General features: G+C 50.2%; 1 protein-coding gene across 8 annotated transcripts in view; it reads left to right on the forward strand.

Moving 5' to 3' along the window:
• Positions 1 to 16,890, forward strand: part of WNK1 (WNK lysine deficient protein kinase 1) — a 2,404,646-nt gene that overhangs the window by 2,012,483 nt on the left and 375,273 nt on the right. For all 8 annotated transcript variants that reach the window (XM_069628604.1, XM_069628602.1, XM_069628603.1 and 5 more), the window contains one exon: positions 15,740 to 15,942. In XM_069628604.1, the coding sequence (XP_069484705.1) occupies positions 15,740 to 15,942 (203 nt within the window). The remainder of the gene's footprint in view (positions 1 to 15,739; positions 15,943 to 16,890) is intronic.

Genomic DNA, 16,890 nt, shown 5'->3' on the forward strand with positions numbered 1-16,890 from the left:
TTAACTTGAGCCACTGTAACCATGTCATCAGCCTGTACTTCTTTAGGCGGGTCCATCGTCGTCATGTTATCCGTATCCTCATCACTGCGATCGGGCGGGGGGGGGGGGCCCTCCATAGCAGCCACCAACTGCTTCCATTCGATTAGGGGTCCTACCTCCTCCTCACCTGCAGACCACTTCAAACCAGGCAGCCGTTTCTGCCTCAGCCCATTTCATGAGGTCAGCCCACCACAACTCCATCCTCAGCCTATGGGCTGACTTCCAGCACATTGCGATCCTCCGTTTAGCCAGGATATTTGCAAGGTCTTTCATTTTGCTAATGTGCCTCAGGTTACGTGGCCTAGGGAAACCCCCCAGCATGCAAGCCCAGGCCGACTCCACCTCCAGCGTGATGCCTTTTCCTGCTAAGCATGTCTTCAGTTCTGACCAAAATCTTCCCACCTCCGGACAGGCCCAGAACATATGTAACATCCCGACATCCTCCTCCCCACACCTGGGGCACCTCTGAGTCGTCAGGCCACCAAACCTGGTGATCTTTCTAGGGGTCAGATATGCTCTATGTGTGACATATAATTGGATCTCTTGGAGTCTTGCGTTCCGGGACACTTTATGATATCTTTGGGCTCTATCCCATAGCCCATCAGACATGGGCTCTCCCACCTCTTCTTCCCAGAGTTGTCTCAATTGGAACAATTCCTTCCCCACCTTAGATCCCAGTAGCTCATATATACGGGATATCTCATGACCTCCCTTCGAGATGTCATATATCATCTCCATGGTGGCATCCGGTTGTTCAGTGAGCACCACCGCTGGCCACTTTTCTCGCACTCGTTTAACTATTCTGGAGTAGGTTATATACTGCCCCTTATTCACCCTGGTGTCCTCTATTAATTTCTGGAATTCCAGTGCCTCCCCTTCCTGCCATATGTCTCCCAGGGTGGCCAGGCCAATCGGCTCCCAATATCTATGGACCCCTTGTATCAATTGGGGGTCCTCTCTGCATAGCGCCGCCAACGGCACCTGCATCGAAAACGGTGCCGGGTGTCCCACCATCTGCCATGCCCTATGCCACACCATGCTCACCATCTCCAGTACCTTTGGCTTGGACAACCACACCACTTCTCTAAGGAAGTAGGGAACTGGTTCCATGCACAGCAGTCTGGTTTCAGCTTGTTTCCTCCTCAGACAACGATCTCGCCACATATTGCAACTGTCCCGCCAAATAATATAACTCAAAATTCGGCAGGTTTATTCCCCCCTTATCACACAAATTCTGTAGTTTCCAAAGAGCCACCCTGTTCCTGGAGCTGTGCCATATAAAGCCCCTGCACAGACTGTGAAGACTAGCGAAGAAGCGTCTAGGGATCACGTGCAGAATATTTACAAAGAAGTGTAACAGTCTGGGCAGGACCACCATCTTAAGTAGAGCAGCTCTCCCCATCATGGGCAGGGGTAGTCTGGACCAAAATCCCATGCTATTTGTGATGTCTTCTACTGCCTTTTATGTGTTGTATTTGTTTTTCTCCTGTTGTGTGATATATGTCAATTCCGAGATATCGGAACGACTTGGTTCGCCAGGGTATTGGCAATGTCGGCAAGCCCCTAGGTAGGTCAACTCTATATCTCCCCAGGGGGAACATGCTAGATTTCTTGGGGTGTACCGCTATGCCAGAGAGAGCAGCATATTGTTCCATCACCTCCAGAATGTATTGTATGTTCTCTTCTTTGAAGCGCAGATACAAGAGTATATCGTCAGCATATAATGAAATAAGATGCGGGCCACTTGCAGTGCGGATTCCTATTTACCCGTATTGTTGTCTAAGATTGACGGCCAGTGGTTCCAACGCTAAAATATATAACATGGGCGACCAAGGGCAGCCCTGTCTAGTGCCCCTGCTAAGTTGCCATTTGTCTGAGATGGTGGCACCCATTTTAACCCTCGCAATTAGGGGGGCTGTATAACAATTTAACCCACCTGAGATACCCCGGCCCCATTCCATAGCTTCCCAAAGTCGCTAACAGCCAGGGCCATCTTACTGAATCGAAAGCCTTAATTGCGTCCAGCAAGACGATCGCCAGTTCACCTGGGTCCTTCTTTGTTTGATCAATAATGTGATGCAATCTTCTATGGTTGTCGGTTATGTTCCTACCAGGGACGTAACCCGTTTGGTCAGGATGTATAGTTTACCAATGATTCGCTTAGATGCTTCAAAGAGTTCTCTCCACCCAGCTAGCCTGTTCTTCAGTGCATGCAGAGTCACGAGAGTCGCACACAGTGCAACCTTCCCAGCCGTGGTCAGGGCCAAGGCAGCTGAGGCTAATAGCGTGGGGGTCAGATGTGGCAAAGAGTCCCTCACAGGCTGGACACCTACTGAAACCCGCTGAAGTCGATATGCGCCGGAGAGGAGCGTGATGCCGGACGACCAAGTACCTGGATGACAAAGACAAAAAGATAAGATAAGAGAAGAACCTGGGGAAGAGCGCATGGAATTACATGGTGGCATCAAGCTCACACACTCGGCACTGCCTGTCAATCGGCGCCTCGATGCCAAGTATAGACAGATGGAGGGCGATTAACTCTTGCTGTCAACGCACCCCCAGCCGCACTTGTCTGTGATCGCTGCGGCATCACTCTACTCTACGCCTCAGTCGTCCTTGGCCACCTTGCCATCAGCCCTGCTAGGCAAGGAGGAGAAGATCTTGGAGGCGTACGGGGAAAAGCTGTACTCCGCCTCCCTGCACCTGCGTCAAGCCAATGTGGATGCCATGCTTGCAGCAGCTAACCAGCCAACCAACAAGAAGCCAAGCTGGTAGCGTGGGACATCATGGAGTCCACTGTGGCCCACATCGACACCTCTTGCCGTGCCATTTGCATCGCCACAGACATGAGAAGGATGGCCTGGCTTCGGGCTACAAAGTTCAACCCTGACGTCCAGGATCGCATATTGGACCTTCCTTTCGAGGGTAGTGACCTCTTCCATTCTACCACCGACGAGCTATTGGATAAGAAGAAGAACAGCTTGCAAACCGCAAAGTCTCTATGTATTCTTACGAAAGCCACGCCCAAGGCATACACCCAGCTGCATCAACACTGCAATTTGGGGCGGGCGTTTGGCAGGTTCCGTGGATTCCAGGAGCGGGGGGGGGATCAAGACAACCTGATCCCTTGCTGAGTCAACCCCGGTGCAAGCAACAAAAAGAGAGGGAGGAGCAAGGGCTTCTTCCAGTCCCCCTCCTCAGCAGCAGCCTCAGAGAGAAAAAAGTAATGAGGTGTCCCTCCGGGTCCACGTGTCTCCAGTGGGGGGCAGGCTAGCCTCTCACGTGCATTTTTGGCACCAGAACTTGGCAAACCTGTGGATCCTCTTAGTATCCACGAGTTACCGCATACCTATACCTCCCTCTCCTCCTTCCTCCTTCCTCCCCTCCCACAGAATGGGACGGCAACTCTATTGGTGGAGATGGAGCAGTGGAAGAAGTACCAGCCTCCCAGAGAGGATTAGGCTTCTATTCAAGGATTTTCGCTATACAAAAAAAGACCCAGGCTGGCCTGAGAGTTGTGTTGGACCTCTCCACCCTCAACCTCTCCCCCAGACCCCCCTTAAAAGATTCAAGATGGTTACGCCAGCACTCATTGCAGAGACACTAGACAAGGGAGATTGGATGTGCCCCCTGGATCTGAAGGACGCTTACCTACATGTCCCGATTTGGCAGCCCCATCGCTCCTTTCTACGCGTCAGGATCGGGATATCATTTCCAGTACAAGGTGCTACCCTTTGGCCTAAACTCAGCCCCCAGGGTATTTATCAGACTCATGAATGCAGAGACACCATGTCTACCCATACCTGGACGACTGGCTTGTCAGGGCGAGATTCCCAGAGGGGGTTATCCACACCTCCTCCGCGCTTATGAGTACACTCTACGACCTGTGGTTTACCATCAACCTCAAGAAGTCTCACCTGCAGCCCACGCAGAGCTTCACCTTCCTGGGCCCCATCTGGGATATTAGCTCTGAGAAGGTATTTTCCTCGGAGGACAAGATTATGGCCATCAAGAGTGCCACTACATACTTCCTTACCAGACCAGTGACTTTGGCTTGGTGGTACCAGCACCTACTGCGTATCATGGCAGCGGTCCTCTTGGCCGTACCACACACAAGGCTCCGGATGAGGAGACTGCAGCTGCACTTCGCAGCCTCATGGAATCAGGTGAGGGAGCTCCCAAGCTTAGCGGGTCAGCATACTGCCCTCTCTCCACTCAGACCTCACGTGGTGGTCCAAGGACTGCAATCTGCGGACAGGCAGGCCCTTCCAGCAGCCGACTCCGCAGGTCACCATTACTACAGACTCCTCCCTGGAGGGATGGGGAGCCAAACTGGACAGCGTCCATGGAGTCTGGACACAGCAAGAGTAGGAGTCACATATCAACTGGCTAGTCAAAGATCTTTGACTAGCCCTCAGGATCTTCCTTCCGCTCATCGAGGGCAGGACCGTCCTGATCCAGACCGACAACTCCACCAGCATGTACTATGTCAACAAGCAGGGGGGGTACCAGTTCCCTGCCGCTGTACAACCTAGCGGTCAGCATGTGGGAATGGGCCCTGGAAAACATCTACCTCAGGCCCGTCCACCTCCCGGGGGAGACCGACTTGGAGGCGGACAGACCTAGCAGGCTGGGGGCGGACAATTACGAGTGGCAATTGAACGACCAGGTGCTGCAGGTGGTTTTCATCATATGGGGCCTTCCGCAGGTGGATCTATTTGCCTCCTGAAGGAACAGGAAGTGCCATCAGTTCGCGTTGTGGCAGGGACAAGGCCCCTGCTCCCTAGCCGACGCCATGCAGATTCAATGGGAGGGCATGACAGCATATGCTTCTCTGCCAACACCCCTGATCCCCATGATACTCTGCAAGATAAAGGAGGCTTGTCACCTCAGCATCATAGTGATAGTGCCTTGGTGGCCGGCGAGACCGTGTTTCTCCGAATTCCTCAGTCTCTCGGACCGACCACCCATTCACCTTCCGCTGGGCCCAGCACACCTCCTGTCACAGCAGGGGGGGGCAGTGTTCTCCACCTCGCTTCTCAGACGCTAGCCCTTGCAGCGTGGTTCCAGAGCAGATCTCCCTCAAGCGCCTGAACCTATCTTGGGCTAACCTGGAGATCATCCAGGGCACTAGGAGCAAGACCACTAGGAGCCAATACAGGCGTAAATGGAGCAGGTTTTGTCACTGGGCAGATTCTAAGGAAATCAACCCCCTGACATGCACACTGGACAATGCGCTATCGTTCTCAGCACACCTTGCCCACTCAGGTGTACAGGTGGGCACATGTCACACCTATCTCATTGCCATATGGGCCTACCGAAATTCGGCGGAGGAAGTTACCTCCTCTTCCAACCCGATAGTCAAACATCTGGCCGGCTTGTCCAGGCTTTATCCGCCCATCAAGAAGCCACGCCCTGTGTGGGACCTCAACTTAGTCTTGGACGCTCTGGCGCACAAACCGTTTGAGCCAATGGCGTCCACGGACATCAGGCTGGTCACCAACAAGACAGCCCTGCTAGTCGGCCTCACTTCGGCTTGTAGAGTCAGCGAAATACAGGCGTTGGTCGCCTCAGAGCCATATACCACATTTCACAGGGACAAAGTGGTCCTGCAGAGACACGTGGCATTTCTGCCCAAGGTGCCGTCTGCTTTCCACTTGACGTAGGAAATAGTCCCTCCTACGTTCTTTCGTGATTCCAAGGATAAAGCACAGAGGGTACTGCACTGCCTGGATGTCCGGCGTGCCCTGAAATTTTACTTGGATAGGACCAAGGGCTTCTGCAAATTGGACACCCTGTTTGTCACGTTCGGAGGCTCAAGACCAGGCTATCGGGCCTCCAAGAGCTCCATATCCCGCTGGATGGTCTTGGCCATCAAAGAAGCATACAAGGGCCAGCACAAGCCGCTTCCGGCCAACATGCATGCCCACGCAGTCAGGGCCAATGCAACGGCCATCACATTCCAACGCCATGTCCCCTGTCAGGTCATAAGCAGGGCAGCCACTTGGGCCACTCCCTTGGCTTTCTGCAAGCATTACTGTTTGGATGCCGGCTCTAGATCTGTTGCAGTGTTCGGACAGGCGGTTCTCGGGAACCTATTTGCTTAAGCAGGGTCTCCTCTCCACCCTGGGGCTAAAAAGGGGATCGGACATAAGAGTAATTAGAAGTTACTTACTGTAGTGACTAACGTACTCTTAGTCCATAGTCCCCTTTCCTCCATGTGTCCCACCAACCTCCCCCTAATAATACTGGTGTTATTAGGCAATATTAAATCTATTGTCGACGCGTCAATGGGGACTGATATGTGGCGCTGGAGGGCATAGTCACGGCAGCGCATGCTCCCTGGGCCGCGTGCCTCTAAATTTAAAGGGGAAGAAGGTTTTTTCTGGTGAAAAAGGTTCCGTCTCCCATCCCTTGGAAGGGACGCCCATGCAGCATCGAGGAAAGGGGACTAAGAGTACGTTAGTCACTACGGTGAGTAACTTATAATTTGTGTATGACTTATTATGGCCTTTTACAGGAAATGTATGCTATCTGAAGGCTCACACAATTTGGTACTGGCTGCAATCTCTTCGCTACTCTGAGCAAGTTACACTTCTATGTGAATGGAAACGTAAATGTCGCATGGCTATGGCTGAGGCTGACATCTCGTTAGACCTTCTCTTGACAAATCCTGACGGAGCCAAGCTTAAATTGTGGCACTATGATTGGAGACTGACGTGGGAGCAAGCTACTGAGTATGACTCTTTTAAAAAGTGGAATTTTAAGTTAAAATCTTTTAATCAACCGGCACCTTATCTGATTAAGTTTCCCTCATCCAAACAACTGGCCTTGTTTTTGAGATTTCGCCTAAATCTTTGGCCAACCAGAGAGGTTTTGGGGACAAGGCTGGGGATACGCCAGAAAGAGAGGAACTGACGGTTTTGTAATGTAGAGAGTTGAAGCATTTGCTGGTGAGTTGTGAAAATGTGCAGCCCCCAGCGAAGGTTGTACTTACGCCATCTGTTTTTAGATTTTATTAATTATCCCCGGAACGATTATGGGAAATGTGTTTTTCAGGGGCTTGTTTCTTGGTCTTCTTGGCAGGGTTTTCATTGTCATTGAACTATTTGACTGCATGAAATTTGAAACTTTTATGTTTATATAATCCCAACTGGTTTTTTATTGTAATACTAAATGTAAATCTGATTTTATTAATTCTTTTAGAGTGCGATTTGTAATTGTTTTTGATTGAGTATTGAACATTGTATCTATTGAAAGGTTGATTAATTCAACTATAACAATTAAACAACTAAAAATATCTGGCACTTGACCTGGTGCTAGACTAGCAGGGTTGGTGCACCTCACCATAGGCTTATGCTTGTCTGTTGTCCGACCAGTTGAATACGCAGTACCACATGGTATGTGTTTATTTCTTCATACTCCTAGGGACGGGAGACGGAACCTTTTTCACCTGAAAAATCATCTTCCCCTTTAAATATAGCTGAATGCGGGGGCGGCCCTAGGAGCATGCGTTCCCCTGACTCCACCCACCGGTGCCACTCCCCAGTCCTCTTTTCCGCATCGATGGGTACTGACCACATTCACCAGCACTCCTGGCTTACACCTCCGGGCTTGGGATTCCATGCGCTCTTCCCAGAAGAAGTATTATTTTTTTCTTTTTCTCTTCCAATTGTTAGGTACTGCTTTGTCCTCTGGCGGGGTTTCAGCAGGTGTCCAGCATGCTAGGGTCCCTTCCCAACGTCCAACCCTCACGCACTCTGCCTCTGGTGCCTTGGCCCAGACCACAGCTGGTACGGCTGTACCGCGTGCACGCCTTGACTCTGCGTGTGCGTTGAAGAATCGGCTAGCGAGATGGAGGGAGCTCTTCGACAGATCACCTCCAGAGGACCTTAAAGCCTATGTGAGAAGGAAGACCAGGCACAAGATAGATGCCCTGTTCTCCTCTGCACCTCGCACGGGCGACTCCTTCCCAGGGAAGCCCTCAAGCGGGAGGGACCTTTCAGGTTCTAAACCCAGCAGGAATACCATGGCTGCTCCAGCTACTAGCCCGCAGGCCGATGGATTGCAATATCCTACCAGTGCTGCCGATGAGGGGCCGCACGGCTCTATTACCGAGTACCAACCCGAGGGGCTCTGCCCTAGTACCGGAGCCATGTCCGAGGGGGCGCCTGTATGCAGCACCATTGCTGAGGGCACTCCTCCTACCAGGTCTCAACCTGAGGTGCAGGGACAGTCACAACCACTGCTGTTATGCGTGCAGGTAGAGGCCGGACCCAGCTCAGCAAGCACCATGACTCAAGTAGGTGAAGCAGAGAGATAAAATGGCCACCAGGCCAGACAAAATAGTGTCTCACCCAGCACCCTTCCCACTCGGAGATCAGGCAGGGGAGCGCGCTTCCAGATGGGATTGGACAACACCAGTCACCTGGTCCACATCCTATCCCTGTACTTGGCAGGGAACGTATGCATCCCCCACCTTGGCGAGACGGGGCACGCCCAGGACACCGCAGCCTCAGGGCCCAACCCATATGCAGGCAGGTGCTTCCATCCCATTAGGCACCTCTCCTGTGTGCAAGGACAGGTTCTTCAAGAAGTTCCTCGCTTTCATGAGATCACCACCGATGGGTACCATCCTTAGGGACGTTATCGGGGACATGCTCCCTCCTGTACAGCATCAAGCACCCACTCCGGTAACGCCCCGGGTCCAGCTCCGCCCCTGGCTCCCTTGCCCGTCCCAATCATGGCAGCTCCACTCAGCCTACTCAGCAGCCTCTGGCACTGATAGCACGCCACAGCTGCCTGCGCCCAGCACTTCTCCTGTTCACCCAGATCCACAGGACACAACAGTGGACACAGACGAGGAGGAAGACCAGGACACTCCATCGTCAGCTAAAGCATTGCATAAGAGGCTGGCAGATCTGGCTGAGTAACTAGGCATCCCTCAGTCACAGGTGGAACAACCCGAGGCAGGGGTCCTGGCTGAGGTACTTAAGCTACGTCATCCTACTAGAACTGGAATTCCACTTCAAAAGGATGTCGAAGCCTTAGCCAAAAAAGGTTGGGTCAAGCCACACTCTACCCATCTTACCAACAAGTGTCTAAACACGAAGTGTACAGGCAAGCGGAAGGGGATTCCCTCCTATTGTTGGTGCACCTCCAACCGCACAATTCAATGATAGCAGCTGCATCACTATATTCCAAACCATTTTTCCTCAGCGGCTTCTGCATCTGCATTCCTGGGCAAGGAGGAAAAGCTCTTGGAAGCATTTGGAAAGAAAATGTACTCGGACGCCACTCCCACCTGCTTCAGGCCAACGTTGATGCCATGTTGCCGGCTGTCAATCAGAAGCTGTGGTGGGAAATTGCACACTTCCTTCCAGAGGTCCCCGCCCACAGCCAGGCATGGTTCAAGGCTGGGTTGTCGGAGGCCAAAATCGTGGAACAGGTTATAATGGAGTCCACTGTGGCTCACATTGACACCTCATGCCGAGCCATGTATATTGCCACAGACATGAAAATTACAGCCTGGCTCAAGGTGACAAAATTCAACCCTGACGTGCAGGAGCGCATACTCAACCTGCCTTTCGAGGGGGGCGACTTGTTCCATTCGACAACGGATGAGGAACTTGATAAGAAAAAGAATAGCTCCCAGACAGTGACAACTTTATTTTAAGTCCACACCCAAGACTTACAGCCAAACGCACTATCGCTCTGATAAAGGTCGGGCCTTTGGAGACTTTAGGGGATTCCAGAAGAGACGGTCCAGACACCCGGATAGATCCCTAGCCAGCACAGACACAAGCAGCACAAGGTGGCTAACCAGGGCTTTTTCCAGTCCCCCTCTCAGCACCAGCCTCAGGGGCCATCCAGATCCATGAGTCTCTGGTGGGGGGGGGGGGCTTGCCCTTCACGTACACTCCTGGCGTAGAAAGTTGAGACCCGTGGATCCTCTCAGTGGATCCTCTCAGTGTATCCACGGGTTTGCGGCTTCCAATTCCTCAGTCTCCTCCTTTCTTCCCTCTGCTCCCGCAGATTGGTACGGCAACTCTGTTGGTGGAAATCCGCTCGGTTGCAGCAAGCCAGTGGAGGCAGTCTCAGTCTCACAGCAGGTCGAGGGCTTCTATTCACGAATTTTCCTCATACACAAAAAGAACCAGGCTGGCCTGAGCGTTGTGTTGGACCGTTCTTCCTGGAACCTTTCCCTTCCCCTCCAAATGTTCAAGATGGTTACCCCAGCCTTCATTCTGTAGACCTTGTGTGTGGGAGACTGGATGTGCTCCCTGGATCTGAAGGATGCCTACCTATGCGTCCCTATCTGGGAACTCAATCGGTCCTTTCTGAGGTTCAGTTTTTTCACTTTCAATACATGGTTCTACCCCTTGCACTCAATACGGCCCCCGGGCTCTTTACCAGACTAATGAACGCAGTACTCTGGGCACAGGGCCACCACTTTTATTCATATCTAGATGGCTGGCTCGTCAGAGCGAGGACTCCGGAGGGAGTACAGCACATGTCCTCCTCCTTTATGGACACACTATACGATCTGGGATTTTCTATCAATCTCAAAAAGTCAGTTACTGCCCACGCAGAGTCTGAGCTTCCTAGGTTTTATATGGGACACAAGGAGAAAGAGGATCTTCCCCCTCAGCAGACAAGACCACAGCTATCAAGAGGGCCTCTATGCATTTTCTCAGCAGAGCAATTACGTCAGCGTGGTGGTACCAACACCTGTTGGGAGTCATGGCGGCATGTCTCCTTGCAGTGCAACATATGAGGCTCATAATGAGGAGGCTGCAGCTTCACTTCTCAGCCTGCTGGAATCAAAAGAAGGGATCTCAGGCGGAGCAAGTCAGCATACCACAACATCTCCACCAGGATCTAGGCTGGTGGGGTACAGACACCAACCTGCGGATAGGCAGGCCCTTCTAGCAGCCTGCACCTCATGTCAGCATTACCACAGACCTGTCCCTAGAGGGATGGGGGGGGGGGGCTAGCCTGGACTGGGCTCTAGCAAACATGCACTTGTCGGCAATCCATCTCCCTGCAAGTCCAACCTAGCGGCGGACAGGCTCAGCAGACTAGAATCAGACAACTACGAATGGCAGTTGAACGAGGAGGTCCTTCATGGGATCTTCACCAAGTGGGGTCTTCTGCAGGTGGACCTCTTTGCCACCAGCACCAACAGGAGAATACCCCCAGTTCGCCTCATGGCTTGGGCAAGGCAGGGGTTAGTTATGCGACAAGATGCAGATCCCGTGGAACAACATGAATGCGTATGCTTTTTCCCCCCCACCCCCTGGTGCACAGGGTCATCTGCAGGGTCAGGGATTCACAGAGCCTTCTGCCCATCCTGATAGCGCCATGGTAGCCAGCGAGACCCTGGTTCTTCAAACCTCTCAGCCTGTCAGATCAGCCCCCGGTACACCTCCCGGTGGGCCCAGCCCACTTACTCTCCCCGCAAGGGGGCATAGTGGTTCACCCCGCTCTGCAGAAGTTAGCCCTTGCAGCTTGGTTCCTGAACAGGTTACCCTGAAGCATCTCCACCTGTCCCAGGCTAACCTGGCTACCGTACAAGGGGCTAGGAGCGACGCTACCAGGAGCCAGTACAAAAGCAAGTGGACCAGGGTCTGTCACTGGGCAGAGTCAAAGGAAATTGATCCATTGACTTGCTTGTTGGATGATGTTCTATCCTTCTTAGCGCAACTTGCACATTCAAGGGTGTAGGTAGACACTTGCTGCATTTATCAAGCTGCCATTGGGGCCTACAAGAACTCCGGCGAGTAGGTCTTTTCATCCTCGGATCCGGTGTTTGAGGGGTACTTGGCGGGTCTGACCAGATTGCACCCACCTATCAAAAAAACCACACCCGGTCTGGGACCTTAATGTGGTGCTGGGCGCCCTGGCGCATAAACCATTTGAACCCATGGCACCCGCAAACATCAGGCTAGTTACCATCAAGACGGCCTGGTTAGTGGGCCATACCTCGGCACGCTGAATTGGTGAAATCCAGGCCCTGATTGCATTAGAGCCATATACTACATTTCACAGGGACAAGGTGGTGCTTAGAACACACCCCGCATCTCTCCCTAAAGTCGTCTCCTCTTTTCACCTGAATGAGGAGATGGTATTACCGACATTCTTTGCTGACCCTAAAGATGAGGCTCAGAAGGTAGCGCATGCCTGACATCCAGACAGTGCAATAAGATTTTCCCTGGACAGAAGCAAGAGCTTGCATAAATCGGACACCCTCTTCATCACCTTTGGGGGATCAAAAGCATTCTGTCAGGCCTCCAAGGCTTCCATAGCAAGGTGGATGGTTATGGCCATCAAGGAGGCGTATGAGGGGCAGCACAAGCCTTTGCCAGCAAACATGTACGCCCACGCCATCAGAGCCAAGGCCATGGCGGTAGCTTTCCAAAGACATGTCCCGAGGCAGACTATCAGCAAAGCGGCTATGTGCGCTACTCCCTCTGGCTTCTGCAAGCACTACTGCTTGAATGCCAGCGCCAGGTTGGACACAGCATTTGGCCAGGCAGTGTTGAAGAGCTTGTTTTAAGAGGGGCAATTTTCCACCCTGTGGTTTCATTCCGTTGTAATCGCCCATAGGGTATGGAGGAAAGGGGACGGGACGTAGGAGTAATTATAAGTTACTCACCGTAGTGAGTAACATACTCCTAATCCATAGTCCACTTTCCTCCATACGTCCCACCGTTCCCATCCCACCCCCATGATGGAATTTGTGTCAATAGGCAATGTTAAAATTGTTGACGCATCAAATGGGACTGAGGAGTGGTGCCGGTGGGCGGAGTCAGGGGAGCGCATGCTCCCAGGGCCGCGTCCCCACTCGCAGCTATATTTAATGGGGAAGATGATTTTTCTGGTGAAAAAGGTTCTGTTTCCCGTCCCTAGCGAGGGATGCCCATACAGTATGGAGGAAAGGGGGCTATGAACTAGGAGTATGTTAGTTACTACGGTGAGTAACTTATAATTTGGGATTGGTGTCCGGGGTCTCCCAATTTCTGGCCACCCTTTTTTTTTTTCAGAGCCACATGGAATGGTAATGTAGGATCTATAGGTGGACCTTGGTCTAGAATATCAGTCTCATCATCCTGAACAAACTGTACCAAGGGTCTAGCACCGCCTAAATACTCCACCACTCTAGACATCAGTTGTCGGTATGAGGAGTCGGGGTGCTCCCCAAGTTCTGGCCTGCTGAACTCCAAATCAGGAGAAGTATAAATGCCACTGGCACTATGTAAGGTATCACAAACATCTTCCATCTTGCTCTCCTCTGATGTGAGGCATTCCGGCACATTGGGAGTTCCATACTGGAGCCCAAAAGGGGCATCCTCCCCATCTGATCTTTCCTCTTCCTCAAAGATGGAAGAGATGGATTTGAAAAAAGCCTTCTTTGGCAGAGGAGTGAAAGTTTTTTCAGGAACAGATTTTGAAGGCATTTTGGGTTTTAGCCTTTTTGAATTTCCTCAGGTTCTGGGGGCTGAACTGACCCAACCGGTACTTTCTGCGTCTATGTCAAAAATGGCGCTGATGGTTTAGATATCATTGACAAATTGATGGGCCCCTTCAACGGTTTTGACTTTGAGGGTTCTACAGGCTTCGAAGGCATCGATGATCTCGAACACTGACCATGTCGCGAGTGATTTTTACTCACTCGAGGCTTCGAGGACTCTCAATGTGAATCACACCGAACACCCGGGCTTGAGGGCTTGCGAGTGTCGGATCGGGACTGCTCCCTGCCGGCTTCAATAGAAGGCACGGACGGAGCCGTACCCTGTTTTTCAAATATCTTAATAATTTCTAAGCGGAATGCTTCCCACTCCCCGGGCGTCGACTGTTTGGTGGGGCATCCTACCCTCTCCGGGGTTTCACCTGACGGGGATGAAGAGGAAGGCGACCAATGGTGCCTCCTCATCGATCGCTTTGCTGAGAACGAAGAATTGCGTGAGCCCTACGGGACCTTGATCATTTTTATCTTTCTTTGGTCGAGGAGAGGGGTCTCTCGACTCTGCAGTTGAAGAGCGATCAGGTCGGGACTGTCGGGTTTTGGTTAACTTCCCTACCTGCAACTTCCTCTTTCATTCTCGTTAGGCTTTTCCTGTCCTAGCCTGACATTTTGAGCAGGAATCCGTGTTATGGAAACTACGCAATCAATTTTCAACGAGGCATGCCGAGTTTCATGAAGCAAACAAGTTTGCAGAAAAACAGAACTGAGGCCAACGGGCACCGTGCATGCTACTTATACCATCCAATGACATCACCCTCGACGGAACCTTCGAGGGACATAGACCCAACGCCATTGATGCAGGGCACCCTCTGCCGAAAGTTTTTCCGAAGTAGCCGAAGCTGGACCTAACGTGTCAAAGGTGAAGAATACGTTGGAGGAACATCCAGTCGAAAGAACGTTACCAGTTTTTAAGTAACTTGTTCTTCTGACAAATGTCCATTAAAATGCTCTTAGTTCCTAAGAAAATAACCTAAATCGAGGAGATACATTAGTTAAAAAGGCAATTAATCGAATCCTAAATGCAGATTCCAAAGGGTAGCCATTACAGGGTGCACTGCCTGAGGCAATATATAGGCAGTGAAAAGTGGTCTCCTCAAGACAATCATTTTGTGAGTACAGAAAGTGATTGAAATGGCAGCAACTGCGCCTTAGAAGGTAAGCAATACTGACAAACAATAAAAAAATGGGTAAAAACATGACAACACACTATAGACAGGATTAGGAGTTTGGCAGTATAATCATTGGTAATACCTCCAAACTCATGTACCGTTGCTGCAAGGTGTAAAATGCAGTAACTGGATATTTATGCATGATTCAGAGTCATGCAGACGCTTCTGTTTCTCCTCATTTCAGAATCCATAGGACTCCATTGGGGCCATGCAGTATTACCAGATGTGGTAATGCTCTAGTGTGGAGGAAATTTCAGGTGAGGGAAAAAATGTTTTGGTAACAAAACTTAACATTTGGTGGAGTGGTAAAACATCAGGTATTTTAAAATGCTGATGTTTGTACCACTCCTGCCAAGTGCTGAATTGAACCCTATATTTTACATGGAAATAATATGCCACTGGTTTGTAACATCCATCGTCCTATACACCCCAATACACGTCTGCCTGTGCACCAAAAAATAATGCCTCCGCTTCCTTGTGCTAAGCATTCACTACTTTGCACATACAATAAGGCACCCTGTGTAGCCCCAAACGCCCCACTGGGGAAACTTCCCTGTTCTCAGTGTGCAAGCGTTCCAGTGACCAGAATCCCCTCCAAAATGCCTTTCTCTTCACCAATAGATCAACAGAAAATGGTAGAAAACCCTCTCTATGCCGTTCCACCTTCAACCTACCCACTTACAATATGGGAGCAGATAACAAAAACACTTTACTGCTGCATTTGAAAAGGTTACTTTCTTTAAAGTGTACACATAATGTTTTGCAAAAAAGATTGTAATACTTTGCTGACTGTAAATACGCCATGTTTTGCTTCAGTTGCTTTTGAGATGGGTTTTTTTATAAGTATTAAGGTTTCACTGATATTCATTTTCAAACTATTGCTTTTTGCCTGTCAACTTTCATCTGATTATTGTCACAGTAGAAAACAGTCACTTTCTACAAAACCTGACATAGAGCAATGTTAACCAATAAACCAACCCAGCACATACTTGTTTCTCCTCAGACACCTCAAGGAGATTCAGGAGCTACAGGTTCGTCAGAAGCAAGAGATTGAGCTGCTCTATACGGCACTTGGAAAAGTTCCACCTGCAGTCATCATCCCACCAGCTGCCCCTCTCTCTGGCAGGAGGCGGAAACCCACAAAAAGCAAAGGCAGCAAGTCTAGTCGGGGCAGCTCACATGGCAGCAGAAGTCCCCAGCTGTCAGGTAATGAAATGAAGAGAGCTTGTATAACTGATTTAATAGCTTGTTTGGTGTAATTGCCTAATTTGACAAACCTTCATTCATCTTTGATAATGATTATTGTTACAAAGTTTTCATGGTTGCTCAATTGGTTGAATTTTCGAGTTAAGTGTAACCTTAGTTGCCTTCAAAATTCTTCCTTTTGGTTTGTTTTCTTGTGACATAATACCACGACAGCTAAATATTCAGAGGTTTTTTTGTCATTGGTCTTCAAAAGATGCCATTGTTTAAGATATCTCCAAATCCTCTGCCATTAAGTTGGGCTTTGTTAAGAGTTTAAAAACGGAAGATATATGCCACACAATTCTGATTTATAGCATTAACTGACGTCAGCATTTTGGAAGATGAAGAGGGTAAAACAATCCTTGTGTGTAAATGAGTGCTTGGGGAAATGAGGATTAAGAGGGAAGACTGCAAGGGATGTAACACTTCTAAAGAGATCATAGTTATACAGTTATAGGAAGTCTGTATCACAGGCATGACGCCAACACATGCAAAGAAAGTTAACCGCATCTGACTAGCCAAAACATTAGCACCAGGAGTTTCTGGGCCATAGTTGATCTTTGGGACCGGATTGAACAAGCTGCCACTACTTGTCTGTCAGTATGGCACTCACATTGGCTGAAAGGCTGAACACTGCGAGGGAGTAAAATGAAAGTGTGACAAGCTGAGTAATTGTCTGTGATAGAATTTAAAAGCAGGAAAGTATTAAACATTAGGGGTGATGGAGCTAAGCACCTTAGACTTTCGATATGGAGGCCCGAAAAGAGGATTTGAATGGTGGAATGAAAACCCACTGAGTACGATTGGATAGACCGTTTGGCAACCAGAGTTTTGTTTTCAGGCAAATGATTGTGAGTTTCTTTTTTTTTTGTCTGAACTGATAAAGCATTGGACCACTTCATGACTCCA

Source organism: Ambystoma mexicanum, chromosome 12 (genome assembly GCF_040938575.1).
Source record: "Ambystoma mexicanum isolate Mex_15411 chromosome 12, UKY_AmexF1_1, whole genome shotgun sequence".
NCBI classification, from domain to species: domain Eukaryota; kingdom Metazoa; phylum Chordata; class Amphibia; order Caudata; family Ambystomatidae; genus Ambystoma; species Ambystoma mexicanum.